Source organism: Ictalurus furcatus, chromosome 12, assembly GCF_023375685.1.
Source record: "Ictalurus furcatus strain D&B chromosome 12, Billie_1.0, whole genome shotgun sequence".
In the NCBI taxonomy this organism is placed as follows: Eukaryota; Metazoa; Chordata; class Actinopteri; order Siluriformes; family Ictaluridae; genus Ictalurus; species Ictalurus furcatus.
The window spans coordinates 27,229,653-27,248,922 of NC_071266.1; the positions used below are offsets into that span (position 1 = coordinate 27,229,653).

Here is a 19,270-nt window from a genome sequence, read left to right on the forward strand (position 1 = left end):
TTTTTATTTAAAGCGTCACACTTACACTTCAAACTGTGTCTCCTCCCTTCCAGCAGAGGTCTCCCTCCCCTGATTATTGAACTGTTCACCTCACCTCCGAGCACACGCGCACACGCACGCACACACACACACACACGCGCACACACACACACACACACACACACACAACTTTGTTTTATCAAAGGAGCAACATTTTCTTTAGTTGAGAGATGTGAAAGATTTTCCCCCAATTGTAACTGTGTGTTTGTTTTGTGTTTTCTAGGAGTGTCAGTAATTCCAGCAGAAGAGATCAGCATCTTCAGGACTCAGCTGTGTGTCCATGAGCTGTCTGTGTTTACACTAATATTCAAACATGGAGACCCCTGACCTGGACACAGAGAATGTGACCCCGCCCACAAATAACCAGTAAGCTTCCATGTCCTAGTATTTTAGTCATTAAATATTCATATCTGAAATATATAATGAGTTTATATGAAAATAATAACAAATATTTATACTGAGCATGAGAAGTTATCAGTCATCACTTGAAAAAACTGCTGGATTCTGTTGATTGTAATAAAATGATGTCCTTATGAAAATTAACCATACAGTGGAACACTAAAGAGACATGAGACAATACACTAAAGCCACGGTACGAGACGTATCCCTATACAGGCTTCAGAAGACGATACTGACGAGACGGTGCTTACACAAATCAAACCACTGTAATATCAGTACAATAGGGGCGTTAAACTCAAACTCTGCCTGAGACACTTCAGCATTTTTGTGAGACCCTGAAGGGCCATAATCAAAGTTTATACATTTTTCCTCACATTTATCATATTCTATCAAATAACACCAATAATCTGTAGTCTCTGACATTCGAATAGGATGTTTCTATAGGAAAAAGAAGGGCTATTAAAGTGTATAATAACATTTATTATAATAATCAGTATAATAATTATAATAATATTTATTATACTGACTATAATGTAAAACATTTTTTGTGAAGTCATTCCTGTGTTTAATCCCATTTTATTTGATAGCAGCTGCTGTGATGAGAATCAGGATTAGTCTATTGGGATGATGCATTGTTCCTGTTTCTGTTAGAAAGTTACTAGTCAGATATCTACACTATAAGCACAGAGATATGGAGGTGAGAGCCGGTGAAGTAGCTGCTGGAGTTTACTGCAGAAGAAAAGTAGATCAGGATTTATAATATAAGGTGTCATTTTTCTCTGTTATTAACATGTGATCTTTATCTTTTTCAGTGGAGCTGTCATAAAGCTGTTTCATGTCACCGTTATTAATGTAGAAAGATTGTAGATTGTGCCTTAAATGATTAAAATAACAAACTAGTGTCATCAGCGCTCCTTCTGCTGTCTGACATCCACCTGAAATACACGAGCGCATCACTAAACAATTTAACTGTACAGATGAGGAAAACATTCCTGATTATATTTTGTATATTTCCTCATCACAAACTATTAATTTGTGGTTACGCCACTGCCAGCACAAAACACCACGTGCTTCTGATTCGTTTTAGACGTGAGTGAGACTTACATCAAGTGCAGCACACAGATGTTTATTTAACCCTCATTTCAGACTGTGGTCCAGACAAACCGTGATAGAAACTCCAGTGCACTCATACAAAGGTTTATGGTAACTACCTTCAGACGGCTACACTTTGGATATCTGCTGTGAATTCTGGCAGTTTGAAAATGTTGAGCAGTAGTGCACTACGAGCCGTTTCAGTGTTATTTTATCCAAGTTCACGCAGGCCAAATGAAACAAGGCTGTGGACTATAAAGTAAGCATTAATTAAGTAAATTGTGTCTCATGCCCTCTCTATAATGTTGTACAGTAAACTACAGAGAAAGAGATCAGACGCCCCAGAACCCAGCTGTGTCTCCATGAAGAGTGATGCGTCTATGGTTCCTCCATGGAGCTTTAGAAATAGAGACTCCTCACCTGTACACAGGTAACATCCCATAATTCTCATAGTTAAAGTCACTGCAGAGAGAAAGGCCGTGTTACACATTCTTTTATCCAGTCCAGGGTCATTAGCAGCATTCTGATACTTATCGCTTTATGCTAAATGTATCTTGATGTGACAATAAGAGTAGTAGTAACGGCTAACAACATACTTAAAACAACCAATAAAGACTTGCATTCCACTGTTCATTATTAGAGCAAATTAACAAGTCAGTCAAAATCTGTAAATAGTGTCTAATAAAGAACTTTGTATAATGTACAGTAAACTACAGAGAAAGAGATCAGATTCCCCAGAACCCAGCTGTGTCTCCATGAAGAGTGATGCGTCTATGGTTCCTCCATGGAGCTTTAGAAATAAAGACTCCACATCTGTACACAGGTAACATCCCATAATTCTCATAGTTAAAGTCACTGCAGAGAGAAAGGCCGTGTTACACATTCTTTTATCCAGTCCAGGGTCATTAGCAGCATTCTGATACTTATCGCTTTATGCTAAATGTATCTTGATGTGACAATAAGAGTAGTAGTAACGGCTAACAACATACTTAAAACAACCAATAAAGACCGTACATTCCACTGTTCATTATTAGAGCAAATTAACAAGTCAGTCAGAATATGTAAGTAGTGTCTATAAAGGACTTTTTATAATGTTGTACAGTAAACTACAGAGAAAGAGATCAGACTCCCCAGAACCCAGCTGTGTCTCCATGAAGAGTGATGCGTCTATGGTTCCTCCATGGAGCTTTAGAAATAAAGATTCCTCATCTATACACAGGTAACATCTCATAGTTTTCATAGTATAAAGCAGGGGTGCCCAAGGGCCGGTGTGGGTGCAGGTTTTCATTCCAACCAAGCGGAAGCCACACCTGAGTGTATTGAAAGCCAAGATCAACTGATTAAACAGGTGGAATCAGGTGTGACTCCTGCTTGGTTGGAATGAAAACCTGCACCCACACCGGCCCTTTCCGGATAAGATTGGACACCCCTGGTTTAAAGTCACAGTAATGGCTGTGCTACACAATCATTAGCATCTGTTTTGATTTATATTTTAGTTTCTTGGTCTTTAGTGATACTACAGAACTTTATGAAGGTCAAAATGTCTTACAGGTAATGTCTTAAATGCTAAAGCAAGAAATGCTAATATAAGCAAAACAAACTATAGGAAACAATATCTGTCATATCGCAGCAAACTTGCAACTACATTTCCCAGGATGCACCACAAACTACAAACATGGCCGAAAAGGACTATACTTCCCATACACACACACACACGTTTACCTTCTCTGGAGTTCTAACTACACACACCTGCAAACAATCTCACTCTCACTCATAACACAGCTTATAATAGACCTTGTGAACATTTGAAATTTGTCAAGTAATGTTCAGCTGCATAGTCTCTGTCGTTGTCCAAGCCTTGTTATCGTGTTTTTCCATTCTGAGTTTTGTCCTTTTGTTTACTCCTTTGACTTCGATTCTCTGCTCTGCCTAGTTTTGCCTGATCACCTGACCTCTGCCTGTTTTTTGACTACGAATTTCTGCCTTACCCTTGGATTTGTTATTAAAGCTGCACTTGCTGCCATCTCTGCCTCCATTTCGTGACAATATCTAATGACACTAAAACTACTACTACTACTAATAATAATAATGAACATGAGTTCTAATAGGAAATTAGAATTATGAAAATATTATAATGTACATAAACACCAGACTATAAAATTTCATAAAACAGAAACAAGTATTCAACACTGATTCTAAAATGAACAGGAAGTGTAAAGTAACAACATTGTTGTTTTGTGCTAAAATCCAGGCACCATTGAGATCACGGTTACTTGGACGTGTCTCCATGAAGAGTGATGTGTCTGAGTATTTCTGTAAAATATAATAGAAAATGGAGACTCTTTATATGAACACAGGCACTGATTATTTACCATAAATCATATAACTGACATTACAGTGTTTATTAATAATAATAATCACAATCAGCATTTTCCTCAATTTAATCATCTCACCTCCCAAAATCATGTCAGTGGGTCTACTGATAACTAAATTGTCCCTACAGGTGACGGACTGAATCTCATCCACAGTGTCGTATAATTCTGGATAGAGTTACAGATTTTTATACCTGTGAACCTTTCTAGCAGGTTTTTAAAATAATAATGATCTGTATCTGCATCCATTCAGGACACATTATCTGTTCATTCTGAATGATGTCCTCATGTTCTGTTACAACCATAATGACCATATACAGTCCCCTCCACAAGTATTGGAACAGCGAGGCCAATTCTTTCACTTTTGCTATACACTGAAGACATTTGGGTTGGAGATAAAACATGAATGAGAGAATAGATGAGAATTTCAGCTTTCATTTCCTGCATGATAAGGTGCCATGTTATTTATCACATCTAGATATAAATAAGATAAAATCTAGAAAACTTCAAATTAAAACGGACACATTTTTCTCCAGGTCCACAATGTTGGTGATGTTGTATTTAGCAGTGTGTGTTCTAAATTTTAATGCCCTGACTACAATTGTTTTTTTTCCAGTTTTATTTTTATTGAACATTTCTGCTGAACTGAACATTTCTGCTGAACACGTCTACATGTCTGCTGAACATCACCTTTTCTCTTCTCTCCTCCCCTCCCTTTCCCGAATATTCCATTGAGAAGAAAAAAAAACAAATTGATCAACACACAGCAGTAAACATTCACAGGTTTTTTTTTCTTCTTATACTAACAAAGGAAAACAAAATTAAAAGTACCCAATAACTGTTGCTGGATATATAAATACTGTAAGACCCAACAACAGGCACAAAAATTTAAGTGGTAAGTGTCTGTAACTGCATAAAGTATACAATAAAGGGATGCCATTTATAAAAAAACTTGTCCGTACAACCTTCATCGTATACCTTATTTTCTCGAGTTTTAGAAAAAACATCACGTCCTTTAGCCACTGGGAGATAGATGGGTATTTAGCAGACCTCCAGTGCAACAGTAGGGAACGTCTTGCTATAAGGGATGTGAAAGCAATAACATCCTTTTGTATCGAGCTCAATGGAACTGAGTCATCAGGAATCCCAAATACAGCAATCAATGGACAAGGCTTTAAATCTACCCTGAGAATAGTGGACATGATGGTAAAGAAACCAGACCAAAAACCATGGAGATCAGGGCAGAAGAAAAACATATGGCCAAGATGGCAGGGAGAGCCATGGCATTTATCACACCTGTCCTCTACGTCAGGATACATCACAGAAAGTCTCGACTTGGACAGACGGACTCTGAGTAAAACTTTGAACTGTATAAGTCCAAGACGAGCACAAGAAGTGGTAGACTGTACCCTCCCTATAGCACGTTCCCAACACTCCTCACTTATCTGTACTCCTAACTCCGTTTCCCACGCATTCCTAATTTTGTTACTCGACTCACTACCTAGCGGCAGAATAAAATCATAAATCCTAGAAATCATTCCTCTCTGATGCGGATTGTTTGAAAACAAGCTTTCCCAAGCCTGTTCAGGAGGCGCAGAGGGGAAATCAGGAAAACATCTAGAAACGAAATTCCGAATTTGAAAATACCGAAAAAAATGCGTCACAGGGAGGTCATAAGTGGATGCCAGATTGGCAAAGCTATCAAACACACCATCGGCATACAGATTTTTAACTTATTTAATACCCTTGTCATACCATACTGAAAATGTGGAGTCCAAACACGATGGAGGAAATAGATGGTTGTTGACTAAAGGACCCAAAGAGGATGCACCTACAAATTTAAAGCGCCGTCTAAATTGATACCAAGTCATAAGTGTGTTGAGGACGACTAGATTATCAGTATATAGGGAGAGTTTTGTAGGTAAAGAGGAGTAAAGTAAAGCAGGTAAAGAGGATTCCCTACAAGAAGATAGTTCCAATTTACACCAAGAAGATCCAGGAGATTTAATCCTGTAGCAAAGTTTATGAATGTGCGCAGCCCAGTAATAGAATTGTGGGTAATGCAGGTCCTCCACTGAGTCTACATTTCTGCAATAAATATTTACTAACCCCTGGTGGCTTCCCTCTCCAAATAAATGTACTAATTATCTTATCCAATGAATCGAGAATTCATTCAATCAAAATTCAATCGAAAAATCAAGAATGATTTTGGCAGAGAAAGAGGAACTTGCTGGAAGAAAAGAAACTTGGGTAATATATTCATTTTGACGACATTGATCCTGCCAATTAGAGAAAGGGGTAAGTTACCCCAACTCTGAATGTTAGATTTAACCTTTGAGATAAGAGGAGTGAAGTTAGCTGATGAAAAATTAGATAAAGAACATGTCACGTTGATACCTAGGTATTTAAACCCTGACTGACTAAACTGAAAAGGTAGATCTGACTGTTGGAGAGAAAATGCTGCAGTATTGACAGGAAAACAGTCGCTTTTATCCAAGTTTAATTTATAACCAGAGACAACACCGAAGGACTCCAGAACACCCACGACAGCTGGCATAGAGGCAACAGGATCGGTTACATACAATAACAAATCATCAGCACATAGCGACAATTTGTATTCTACACCGTATCGAACTATTCCTTTAAACAAGGGAGAAGATTTTAGTGCAGTAGACAGCGGCTCGATAGCGACAGCAAAAAGCAGAGGGGATAAAGGACAGCCTTGACGACACCCTCGTCCGAGAGCAAAATAATCCGAATAAATATCGTTTGTCTGAACCCTGGCATTAGGGGATGAGTAAAGGAGGCTAATCCAAGAAATAAACTTATCCCCAAATCCGAACTTCCTCAAGACTGCAAACAAATACTCCCACTCAACCCTATCAAATGCTTTTTCAGCATCTAATGAAATCATGATCTCAGGGAGCACAGACGAATGCTTTGAATAAATTATATTAGAGTGTACGGGTATTGAAAAACATCTGACGTCCCTTTATAAAACCGTTCTGCTCTTCAGATATAATATAAGGGAGTACATTCTCTAAACGAGATGCCATTACTTTCACCCACACCTTTACATCTGCATTAAGCAGAGACAGCGGTCTATAAGAACCGCAGGAGGACGGATCCTTACCCTCCTTAAGAAGCAGAGCTATAGTGGTTTGTGTCAATGTTGGAGGCAAAGACCCACATTCCAAAGATTCGTTGAACACAGCCAAAAGCAATGGAGCTAGTTTTCCAATAAACGTTTTAAAAAATTCAACTGGAACCCCGTCCGGGCCAGGAGCTTTGTTAGATTGCATAGTTTTAACTGAAATTAAAATTTCTTCAAGAGAGAGTGGGGAGTCCAGTTGCATAGCAGTATTCAAATTAATAACAGGGTTACAAAGGTTTTGAAGAAATGCATTCACTTTAGTATTGTCTGTAGGAAATTCAGATTTATAAAGCGGAGTGAAACGATTTAAAAGTAGCATTAATTTCCATGGGATCTGTAGTGACGATATTATAAGTGTTTTTAATACTAGGTATGAGACGGGAAGTGGCCTCTCGCCGTAGCTGATGTGCCAGTAAACGACTCGGCTTGTCGCCGTGTTCATAATATGAACCACGAGTACGTGACAACAAGCGTTCCGCCTCTTTAGTCGAAATAAGATTAAATTCTGCCTGCAAGTCAAGACGCTGTTTAAGAAGTTCTGGAGAGGGGTTCGGTGCACATCTCTGATCGAGGTTACTGATCGCAGATGTAAGTTCATTAACCCCAGCAGTGCGTTTTTCATTACAGCGAGCAGAATAAGAAATAATCTGCCCTCTGATATAGGATTGAAGTGTCTCCCATAACAATGAATAAGAGGTGGAGTCATTCTGACTGAAGAAAAGAAAACCATCAATAGAAGTAGAAATGAACTCTCAGAATTCACTGTCTGCTAAAAGAAGAGAATTAAATCTCCAAGGCGGTGGGCTACGTTTATAAATAGAAAGATGAATATCTAATTGTAGAGGCGCATGGTCAGAAATTACAATACCCAGATAATACCCGGATGCGGATTCAGGGGGAGAAGGGGGCTCGCTCGCGGCGCGCACCCTCGGCCTCAGTCGTGTCTGAATGCTACCACGGGTTTCGTGTTCTTTCCAGACATTTTAACGAGCCACAAAGTTAAAAGTGCAAACAAGGGAAAGAAGTAGAATAAGTCAAAATATATTATATGACCAAAAAGCGCTAATTAATTACAATTTTAATCGAAATCAGCAGGAGCCTCCAACTTCGCGTCTTACTCCGTCGAACTCCGAATTCAAACCCCCACTACAATTGTTTTTAAAGTGATGAAAGTTATTGTCTTTAACAGCTACAGTTTTTATTCCCAGTGTTCTACAGAAGTCAGGAGACAGAAGAGAAAAGAACATCATCACAGCTACAGGGTAAGATCAAAACCAACAACATGACTGTGACACTGACGCGCTGGTATTATAAACATCTCTGCTGTTATTTCCTGCAGAGTGATTAGATTATAGAACACATACTGTAGAATACGGCAAATACACAGTGAGAACATCATAAAGAATGGTTATCTGTGGTAACAGTCAGAAAAAAGTGTGATCTTAAACTCTAATAATTAGACCCCATGTCTCACCATGTCTTCCTTCTTCACCCTGTCACAGACACGACCCAGAACCTGCTGCTGTAAATGACTTCCAGAAAAAGTTCAAATTAAATCTGGTGAAGAAGTTTCAGTGTTTAAATGGAGTGATGATAAACCCGGAAAACCGAACACTCCTGAATGAGATCTACACAGAGCTCTACATCACAGAGGGAGACAGTGGAGACGTCAATAAAGAACATGAGGTGAGACAGATCGAGGCAGCATCCAGGAGAACAACAACAGAGGAAACACCAATCAAATGCAATGACATCTTTAAGCCCTTATCTGATCAAGACGAACCCATCAGAACTGTGCTGAAAAAGACCTTATCTAAAAAAGACAAACCCATCAGAACTGTGCTGACAAAGGGAGTCGCTGGCATCGGAAAAACAGTTTCTGTGCAGAAGTTCATTCTGGACTGGGCTGAAGGGAAAGTAAATCAGGACGTCCACCTCATGTTTCCACTTCCTTTCAGAGAGCTGAATTTGATGAAGGACCAGAAACTGAGTCTGATGGATCTCCTTCATGTCTGTTTTAAGGAGACAAAAGAAACAGAAATGTCCAGTTTGGAAAAGGTTCTGTTCATTTTTGACGGATTGGACGAGTGTCGTTTTCCTCTGGATTTCCAGAACACAGAGAGAGTGTGTGATGTAACTGAATCAGCATCAGTGCATGTGCTGCTGATAAACCTGATCAAAGGGAATCTGCTTCCCTCTGCTCTCATCTGGATCACCTCCCGACCCGCAGCAGCTGATCAAATCCCCTCCGAGTGTGTCCATCGAGTCACAGAGGTACGAGGGTTCAATGACCCACAGAAGGAGGAGTACTTCAGGAAGAGGATCAGTGATCAGAGCCTGGCCAATAACATCATCACACACCTGAAGTCATTAAGAAGCCTCTACATCATGTGCCACATCCCAGTCTTCTGCTGGATTTCAGCCACTGTTCTAGAGAGAATGTTGGATGAAGCAGAGAGTGGAGAGATGCCCAAGACTCTGACTCAAATGTACACACACTTCATCATTCAGACAAACATCATAAGAGAAAAGTACTCAAAGAAGCAGGAGAGTGATGAAGAAATGCTTCTCAAACTGGGAAAACTGGCTTTTCAGCAGCTGATGAAAGGCAACCTGATCTTCTATGAGGAAGACCTGAGAGAGTGTGGCATTGATGTGAGAGAAGCAGCAGTGTACTCAGGTGTGTGTACGCAGATCTTCAGAGAAGAGTTTGGGCTTCACCAGAGTAAAGTGTACAGCTTTGTTCATCTGAGCATTCAGGAGCATCTCACAGCTCTGTACGTGCACCTGACATGCATGAAGGAAAAGAGAAATGTTCTTGTACAGAGTTGGCTTTCTGAACCAGAGATTTTATCTGAGATGTTCTCTGAATCTGAGATGTTCCATCACCAGTGGATTGAAGAAATTATAGTCTCAGATGTCCACAAGAGTGCTGTACATCAGGCCTTAAAGAGTGAGACTGGACATCTGGATCTTTTCCTCCGTTTTCTTCTGGGTCTCTCACTGGAGTCCAATCAGAAACTCTTACTTACCTTAGTAACACATACAGGAAGTAGCTCCCAGACAGGAAAGAGTAACACAATACAGTACATCAAGGAGAAGATCAGTGGAGATACCCCTACAGAGAAAGCCATCAATCTGTTCCACTGTCTGAATGAACTGGGGGACAATTCTCTAGTGGAGGAAATCCAACGCTACCTGAAATCTGGAAAACAAAGTGAACTCTCTTCTTCACAGTGGTCTGCTCTGGTGTTTGTCTTACTGACATCAGCAGAGGAGCTGGAGGAATTTGACCTGAGTAAATATATCTCTACAGATAAAATAAGAGATAGGATTCTTGTGAAGGTGATGCCTGTGATTGCAGCATCCAGAAAAGCAATGTAAGTAAATCTGAATAGAACTGTTCTACTGTTACAGTGTTAAGAGAACAAATCAAATGTCTTAGCTGTTCAGATCAATCTAACTCTTCATGACACTTTAGACTCTTTCTTTTCTCCTAATAATAACATTTTAGATCAGACTCTTCTTTCCCATTTGGTGTCCCGGATCTTATACTCCATGTTTATACAATGTGTGTGTGATGATGTACGCAGCTGAAAACTCCCACCAAGCCGAATCTGAACAGCTCTGACTGTGTGGGACTTTTGTCTAACTGATGTTTGTGCTTTTGAAGCTGAGAAGTTGCAGTGAAAGCTTTGAGGACTTGTTTGATCATTTGCATTACTGTTAGTTCATTATGTATTATTTCCTTCAGTATCAGGTGTGATACAATTCAAAAAAGTGGTTGGTCAGCTCTGGACTCAGTGCTCAGCTCAGAAACCTCCAATCTGAGAGAACTGCATCTGACTGTGGATACACTGGATCTGACTGAGAGTGATCTAGGAGCCTCAGGAGTGAAGCGTGTCTCTGCTCTACTGGAGAATCCTCAGTGTAAAGTAAAAAATCTGAGGTAAGATCATCTCTCTGAGAGACACAGTACTCACTAAAAGCTGCAGTTAATAGTTGTGTACAGTTCTGTTTTTTCAGTTAAATCAGTACAACATACAGAACAAATATATTAGTCATTAAACATATCACTTGTGCAGTAAAGTAATAATTAAATACACTTAGATATGTGTATAAAAACACATTTACACAGAGATTTAAAATAAACCTGACTCATTACTTTTAACATAAACCAGCAGTAGTTTAACACCATAATTGTTCAGTATTAATAATATCTTGTGATTGGACAAGAGAAGGGAGACAGTCCAACATAACACACATCATCTTTACAGTAAGTTTTAAACCAAGATGAAAATGTGTTGATGAAGAGTGTGTCATTGTGTCTCTGCAGGTTGGAATATTGTGGTGTCTCAGGTGAAGGCTGTGCTGCTCTGGCTTCAGCTCTGAGATCAAACCCCTCACACCTGAGAGAACTGAATCTGTCTGAGAATAAACTAGGAGACTCAGGAGTGAAGAGTGTCTCTGCTGTACTGGAGAATCCTCTCTGTAAACTGGAGATACTGAGGTAAGATCATCTCTCTGAGAGTCACATGACCTGCTCCTCAGTAACACACATTCTCTAATAGTGAGACTGAAGCAGAGGTTTTAGGTTCATCATCAATGTCCTGAGGAGGAAGATTGTTTCTTTTCACTGCACACTGATGATCTGTCACAGAGTCTTTGGGTCAGATGTACGTATGTGAGAAGCTGCAGCACAAAACGTGACTTGATGCGACTGCAATGTGTCTAAAATTACTGTGAAATTTACTACAACATTGTAACTAATCACACAAACTGCAACTCAGACACAAACTAAATACACTGTGTGTGATGCAGGGTTTAAATGCAGCAGGGAAATGGTGCAAATGATCTCAAAATATAGAATTTATCAATTAAAATGAGAAGTTAATGTCATAGAATTTAACACATCAATACATTTTATGTGTAAAACTTTCAATAAATAATTTGTAATTAAAAATGGAGTCACTATGAAGAGGGTTGCCAGATCTGCTTTACAGAAGCAGCCCAATGGACTTCACTGTAAATTTATCAGTCTCACACTTACTTACTTTTTTCCCTCTGGGGAACACAGACCACTGACGACCTTCCACCATCTTTCACAGTTGTTCTCTAACCTCTCCAGTTGTTTTCACTCCTTTAGACCGATCAACACCCAGAGTATTATTTTAATGACTTTGGGGGTCATTTATCGATCTTTTAGTAAAGTTGTGTGTAAATGTTTGCGTGAGTCAAACCCAACTCGAATTTTCCACCGGATTTCAAAAGTCTCTGAAAGTCTGATTTTCTTCGTACTCGCTTTAATGATTAGTTTTATTTGTCTTCATTTATGGGTTTGTATTGGCTCACTTTTTTATTTTCTTTAATAAACTCCAATAATATAAAACATCTGGTTTTCACAAATGTTCTCAGTGGTGCTCTTAGTCCCTGATCTAGTGAACTAGCATGAGGATGTGTTTTTGATAGAAACTCCAAAGAACTTCTATAAGTCTCTCTGGATAAAGGAGTCTGCTAAACACTGTAAACATGTTAAAAATAAACAGTTTAAACTCAACTGGATATTATATATAATTACAATATATAGTATATACATTGTCATTAATCCATGCAGATGATATGATTTGAAGTTGATCAAGTCAAGGTTTACATTCGTTAGTCTGGGGCTCAAGCTGGGAAATGTGAAGAAAAGAATTTGACTGTGCTGTAATGTATATGTGATAAATAAAGACTTCTTCTTATGTATAAATGTACACACACTCAGGAGCACGAGGAGAATACGAATGAACAGGATTTTCATGAACACCAAATTTCTTGTGTAAACGCTCGTACAAACGATTTACACACAAACCCGTTCATATCCAGTTTTATAAATGAGGCACATTGTTAATCAGAATAAACAGATGATATTAAATCCTCATGTCATTCTGAATAATAAAATCCCACACATCATCTTTAAAGTAATGAAAATGTGTTGATGAAGAGTGTGTCATTGTGTCTCTGCAGGTTGTGGAGGTGTGGTGTCTCAGATGAAGGCTGTGCTGCTCTGACTTCAGCTCTGAGATCAAACCCCTCACACCTGAGAGAACTGACTCTGACTGAGAATTATCTAGGAGACTCAGGAGTGAAGAGTCTCTCTGCTGTACTGGAGAATCCTCTCTGTAAACTGGAGAAACTGTGGTAAGATCATCTCTCTGAGAGTCACATGACCTGCTCCTCAGTAAGACACATTCTCTAATAGTGAGACTGAAGCAGAGGTTTTAGGTTCATCATCAATGTCCTGAGGAGGAAGATTGTTTCTTTTCATTGCACACTGATGATCTGTCACAGAGTCTTTGGGTCAGATGTACGTATGTGAGAAGCTGCAGCACAAAACGTGACTTGATGCGACTGCAATGTGTCTAAAATTACTGTGAAATTTACTACAACACTGTAACTAATCACACAAACTGCAGCTCAGACACAAACTAAATACACTGTGTGTGATGCAGGGTTTAAATGCAGCAGGGAAATGGTGCAAATGATCTCAAAATATAGAATTTATCAATTAAAATGAGAAGTTAATGTCATTGAACTGAAAAGGTATAAAAAAAATTATGGAACATTTGAGTTTTAATGAAAAATGGAGTCACTATGAAGAGGGTTGCCAGATCTGCTTTACAGAAGCAGCCCAATGGACTTCACTGTAAATTTATCAGTCTCACACTTACTTACTTTTTTCCCTCTGGGGAACACAGACCACTGACGACCTTCCACCATCTTTCACAGTTGTTCTCTAACCTCTCCAGTTGTTTTCACTCCTTTAGACCGATCAACACCCAAAGTATTATTTTAATGACTTTGGGGGTCATTTATCGATCTTTTAGTAAAGTTGTGTGTAAATGTTTGCATGAGTCAAACCCAACTCGAATTTTCCACCGGATTTACAAAAGTCTCTGAAAGTCTGATTTTCTTCGTACTCGCTTTAATGATTAGTTTTATTTGTCTTAATTTATGGGTTTGTATTGGCTCACTTTTTTATTTTCTTTAATAAACTCCAATAATATAAAACATCTGGTTTCCACAAATGTTCTCAGTGGTGCTCTTAGTCCCTGATCTAGTGAACTAGCATGAGGATGTGTTTTTGATAGAAACTCCAAAGAACTTCTATAAGTCTCTCTGGATAAAGGAGTCTGATAAACACTGTAAACATGTTAAAAATAAACAGTTTAAACTCAACTGGATATTATATATAATTACAATATATAGTATATACATTGTCATTAATCCATGCAAATGATGTGATTTGAAGTTGATCAAGTCAAGGTTTACATTCGTTAGTCTGGGGCTCAAGCTGGGAAATGTGAAGAAAAGAATTTGACTGTGCTGTAATGTATATGTGATAAATAAAGACTTCTTCTTATGTATAAATGTACACACACTCAGGAGCACGAGGAGAATACGAATGAACAGGATTTTCATGAACACCAAATTTCTTGTGTAAACACTCGTACAAACGATTTACACACAAACCCGTTCATATCCAGTTATATAAATGAGGCACATTGTTAATTAGAATAAACAGATGATATTAAATCCTCATGTCATTCTGAATAATAAAATCCCACACATCATCTTTAAAGTAATGAAAATGTGTTGATGAAGAGTGTGTCATTGTGTCTCTGCAGGTTGCGTAAGTGTGATATCTCAGATGAAGGCTGTGCTGCTCTGACTTCAGCTCTGAGATCAAACCCCTCACACCTGAGAGAACTGTATCTGTCTGATAATAAACTAGGAGACTCAGGAGTGAAGAGTCTCTCTGCTGTACTGGAGAATCCTCACTGTAAACTGGAGATACTGAGGTAAGATCACCTCTCTGAGATTCACATGACCTGCTCCTCAGTAAGACACATTCTCTAATAGTGAGACTGAAGCAGAGGTTTTAGGTTCATCATCAATGTCCTGAGGAGGAAGATTGTTTCTTTTCACTGCACACTGATGATCTGTCACAGAGTCTTTGGGTCAGATGTACGTATGTGAGAAGCTGCAGCACAAAACGTGACTTGATGCGACTGCAATGTGTCTAAAATGACTGTGAAATTTACTACAACACTGTAACTAATCACACAAACTGCAGCTCAGACACAAACTAAATACACTGTGTGTGATGCAGGGTTTAAATGCAGCAGGGAAACGGTGCGAATGATCTCAAAATATAGAATTTATCAATTAAAATGAGAAGTTAATGTTCTAGAACTTAAAAGATAAAAAAAAAATGGAACATTTGATTTTTAAATAAAAATGGTGTCACTATGAAGAGGGTTGCCAGATCTGCTTTACAGAAGCAGCCCAATGGACTTCACTGTAAATTTATCAGTCTCATACTACTTACTTTTTTCCCTCTGGGGAACACAGACCACTGACGACCTTCCACCATCTTTCACAGTTCCAGTATTCTCAGATCCGTTTCACTCCTCATTCATACGTGGAAATAAATGTGATATGAATTGGATACGTGCATTTGCGTCTGCCATGTAATCAGACAGATCGGATATTCCCCTGTCAATGCGAGTCGTACGTCATTGAAAAAGCGACAGTGGCGAATGACGTCAACTCAGGTGGACACCAACCGCGAAAACACAACTCTCGACAAGGGCTCTCTTCTTTTTACTCCGCTTAAGAGACCGGTGTTTTGCTGATCTTTAAATACGATGTGGAAAACAAAAGCTTGTATTATATTTTCGTCTGCGTCCGTTGCATTTTTAGTTCCTTTTCGGCCTAAGATTCAGGTGACGTCTACCTCGGGTTGTTTCACGAAGTGTATAGTGTAAATGCAGATATCGGATATGGGTCACTTTTAAAAGAAGATGTAAGCGCGTCGTCAAGACCTGCAGAGTAAATGCAGCCAAAAGTCGCTCTGGATAAAGGAGTCTGCTAAACGCTGTAAACATGTTAAAAATAAACAGTTTAAACTCAACAGGATATTCCAGATATAAAATTACAGTAATCCATGCAAATTATAAGTTAAGGCAAAATTATTCAATTGGATTTCAATGCAATTAAATTTTATTTGTATAGTGCTTTTTACAATAGACATTGTCTCAAAGCAGCTTTACAGAAATATATAAACACGGTACACAGATATTAAAAGTGTGAATTTATTCCAATTGAGCGAGCCAGTGGCAAGGAAAAACTCGCTAAGATGTTAAGAGGAAGAAACCTTGAGAGGAACCAGACTCAGAAGGGAACCCGTCCTCATCTGGGTAACAACAGATAGTGTGAAAAAGTTCATTATGGTTTTATATGAATTCTGTTTGGCCTTAGAAGCAGCCGTAGTCCCAGCAATCTGGAATTGGAGTAGATGAGAGCTCCATCCAGAGGCAGGACATCCGAAACGGATCAGGCAGGTCCGGAGAGCAGAGAGGATCAGGATCTCTAGTATCTCCATAAAATCGTGTGTGGCTCGGCAGAAGGAGAGAGTGAGAGAAGAGATTATTAGGACTGTGCTTAGCGTAACAGAAAGTCTAGTCAGGGTAGGCTTGAGTAAACAAATACGTTTTAATCCTAGACTTAAACACTGACTGCGTTTACATGGACAACAATAATCCACTCTTAATCTAATTAAGACCATAATTTGATTAAGAAACTAACGTGTAAACAGGAACCTTAATCTAATTATGGTCATAATGTAATTAAGCTCTAATCGAATTAAGACAGGTGGAGTACTCCTGTTTTAATCGTATTATGGATGTGCATTACAGACATGTAAACACCTTAATCACATTATGAACGTCGTGTGAGCGTTTTCACCGCATTTTGCGACAGGACACGATCACACATGGCAGTTTTACGTTTTACGGCGAACGAGAGAGTTCGGCTGTGTCCCAAACTGCATACTTTCCTACTATAGGCCTGTAGTGGGGAAAAATACATGCATCTCGGCTACTATACAGTAGGTAAGTATGCGATTTGGGACGCAGCCCACGGCTTCAATCAGTCGTCTATTTGCACGTATAGCATGACTAATAATTAACCGCACTTGAAGCGTTCGTAAAAAATTTTAATAAAAACACCCAAAACTGTATACGGTACCATAACGAAGACGAACTGTATGTTGATACGTGAAATTCTGGAGGTGACGTAATGACACGGGCTCTTAATCTAATTATGATCAATAACATGTAAAATGGGTACATGACAGGAGTATTCTAAAAGCGACTCATGTAAACTCCTTAATCACAGTATTGTCTTACTCAGAATAAGGTCAATAATTAATTACTGCTGTCCATGTAGACGTAGTCACTGAGACTGTGTCTGAGTCCCGAACACTAATTGGAAGACTGTTCCATAACAGTGGGGCTCTATAAGAGAAAGCTCTTCCCCCTGCTGTAGCCTCCGCTATTTGAGGTACCGTCAGATAGCCTGCATCTTTTGATCTAAGTAGGCGTGGCGGATCATAGAAAACCAAAAGGTCGCTTAGATACTGTGGTGCGAGACCGTTTAGTGATTTATATTTTAATTTATTTATTCATATTCATGTGATTCATTTTCATGTGATTCATTTACCTTTTCTCTTCTCCCTTCCCTTTCCCAAATATTTCATTGAGAAGAAGAAAAAAGACAAAAACACACCCCCCCCCTGCCCGCCCCTCGGCTCATCATGGCTACTCAATAACTGTCGCTGGTTATATAAATATTATAAAACCCAAGAACAGGCACAAAAATTTAAGTGGGAAGTGTCTGTAACGCCATAAAGTGTACAATAAAGGGATGCCATTTATAAAATAAATTAATTAAATAAATAAACAAATAAATAAATAATTCATCTAAGTTAGGAGTGTATACAATACCTGTCTTTGCATTAGAGTACCAGCAACTATAATATATCTACCGTTCGCATCAGCGATAACGTTAGTGGACGAAAACTGTAACCTTTTGTCAGTTAAAATAGCGACCCCTCCTACTTTCAAATTAAAGTTCGAGTGGAAGATGTTTCAAATATGTAAAAACCTTAGATCTCTTGACAGGATTACCTCTGACGTTCCAACAAATAAATCTTAAAGGTGTGCCTGTCCCAGCCGGAGTGGGACCCCCCCTCCCCCCCCCCCCCCCACACCCAGAGTCTCCATAAAACAAAGGGGACAGCAGTGTTTCCCACCAAGAGTTGTCCTCAATGTGAAAACAACTCAAAGAGTAAGCTGAACTAACCAACTAAATTACCTAAACAAAAAAAAATTCCAGTAAGAGAAAAGTCCCCTACTGACTTCAAATCTGATAAATAGTCTGCGCACTTCAACAAATACAATGTCCTTACCTTTTAAAGACTTGTAACTAATAATATAACAGTGTAGCATGTAAAGATGAGGAAATAACACGAATAAAATGAAATAAACTCTAACCCAGTCAGAGCCTCAAAACAGAGAAGCACATTAATACAGAAGTAGATTTAAGAGGAGTGAGTCCATAAATCTAGACGAAGTAATGCACCGACAACATCTTCAATAAGAATCCGAATTCTGTAGAGCTGGAAGGCCGAGTGCAAAAAAAGAATAAAAGTGAAAAAACTCCACTATATAAGTGATGCAGTTCACCCCGATATCAAGAGTTTAACGTAGTCTCCTGCTTCCTCCGCTGAAATAAAGTCCTTCTGGACACCGTTATATGTAATGCAAAGCCGAGCTGGGTGAAGTATTCCATAGTGAGTGCCCTCAATACCACGAAGTTGACGCCGAACCTTGTTAAACGCAGCCTGGGCTCGGGCGGTCTTGGCTGTGTAGTCAGGGGAAACGGAGATGGTCAAATCCCTCGTTTTAATCTGCTGGGGCGCTCTCGCACGGCGTAAAATATCAACACAGTCACTGTGATAGTGGAATCTGCACACAATAGCTCGTGGTCGTTCACCAGGCTTGGGCTTCGGCCGAAGGGTCCGGTGGGACCGGTCCAGAACCGGCAGGGTGCTAGTTTTTTCATTAATTTTCTTTTGAGTGGAGCCACTCTATCTAGTGTGTAGCGGAGTGTTGACTCTAAGCTTTCAGTCTCCTGATCGAGTTCTATCGGATCAGATGGTGATCCAAATCTAATTGATGTCTCTGGGAGGTTATTGATGAAGCTCGGTGCAGTAGCTGATGTGAAAGTACGTTTTACGCGGTGGCGAGGCGAGGTGGAAATATTATGATCAATACGTATTATGAACGAGATAAGATAATGGTCTGAGACAACTTCAGACTGCGGAAAA

General features: G+C 39.2%; 1 protein-coding gene across 25 annotated transcripts in view; it reads left to right on the top strand.

Moving 5' to 3' along the window:
• The window catches only part of LOC128616309 (uncharacterized), a 250,341-nt gene that overhangs the window by 150,158 nt on the left and 80,913 nt on the right, over positions 1-19,270 (top strand). For 18 of the 25 annotated variants that reach the window (XM_053638889.1, XM_053638893.1, XM_053638880.1 and 15 more), the window contains 2 exons: positions 13,063-13,236; positions 14,724-14,897. In XM_053638889.1, coding sequence (XP_053494864.1) covers positions 13,063-13,236; positions 14,724-14,897 — 348 coding nt within the window. Of the gene's footprint in view, positions 1-1,843; positions 1,961-2,236; positions 2,354-2,632; positions 2,750-8,264; positions 8,319-8,558; positions 10,437-10,810; positions 11,006-11,392; positions 11,567-13,062; positions 13,237-14,723; positions 14,898-19,270 lie in introns of all 25 variants that reach the window. The other 7 variants (XM_053638896.1, XM_053638900.1, XM_053638901.1 and 4 more) reach the window with 5 other exon arrangements.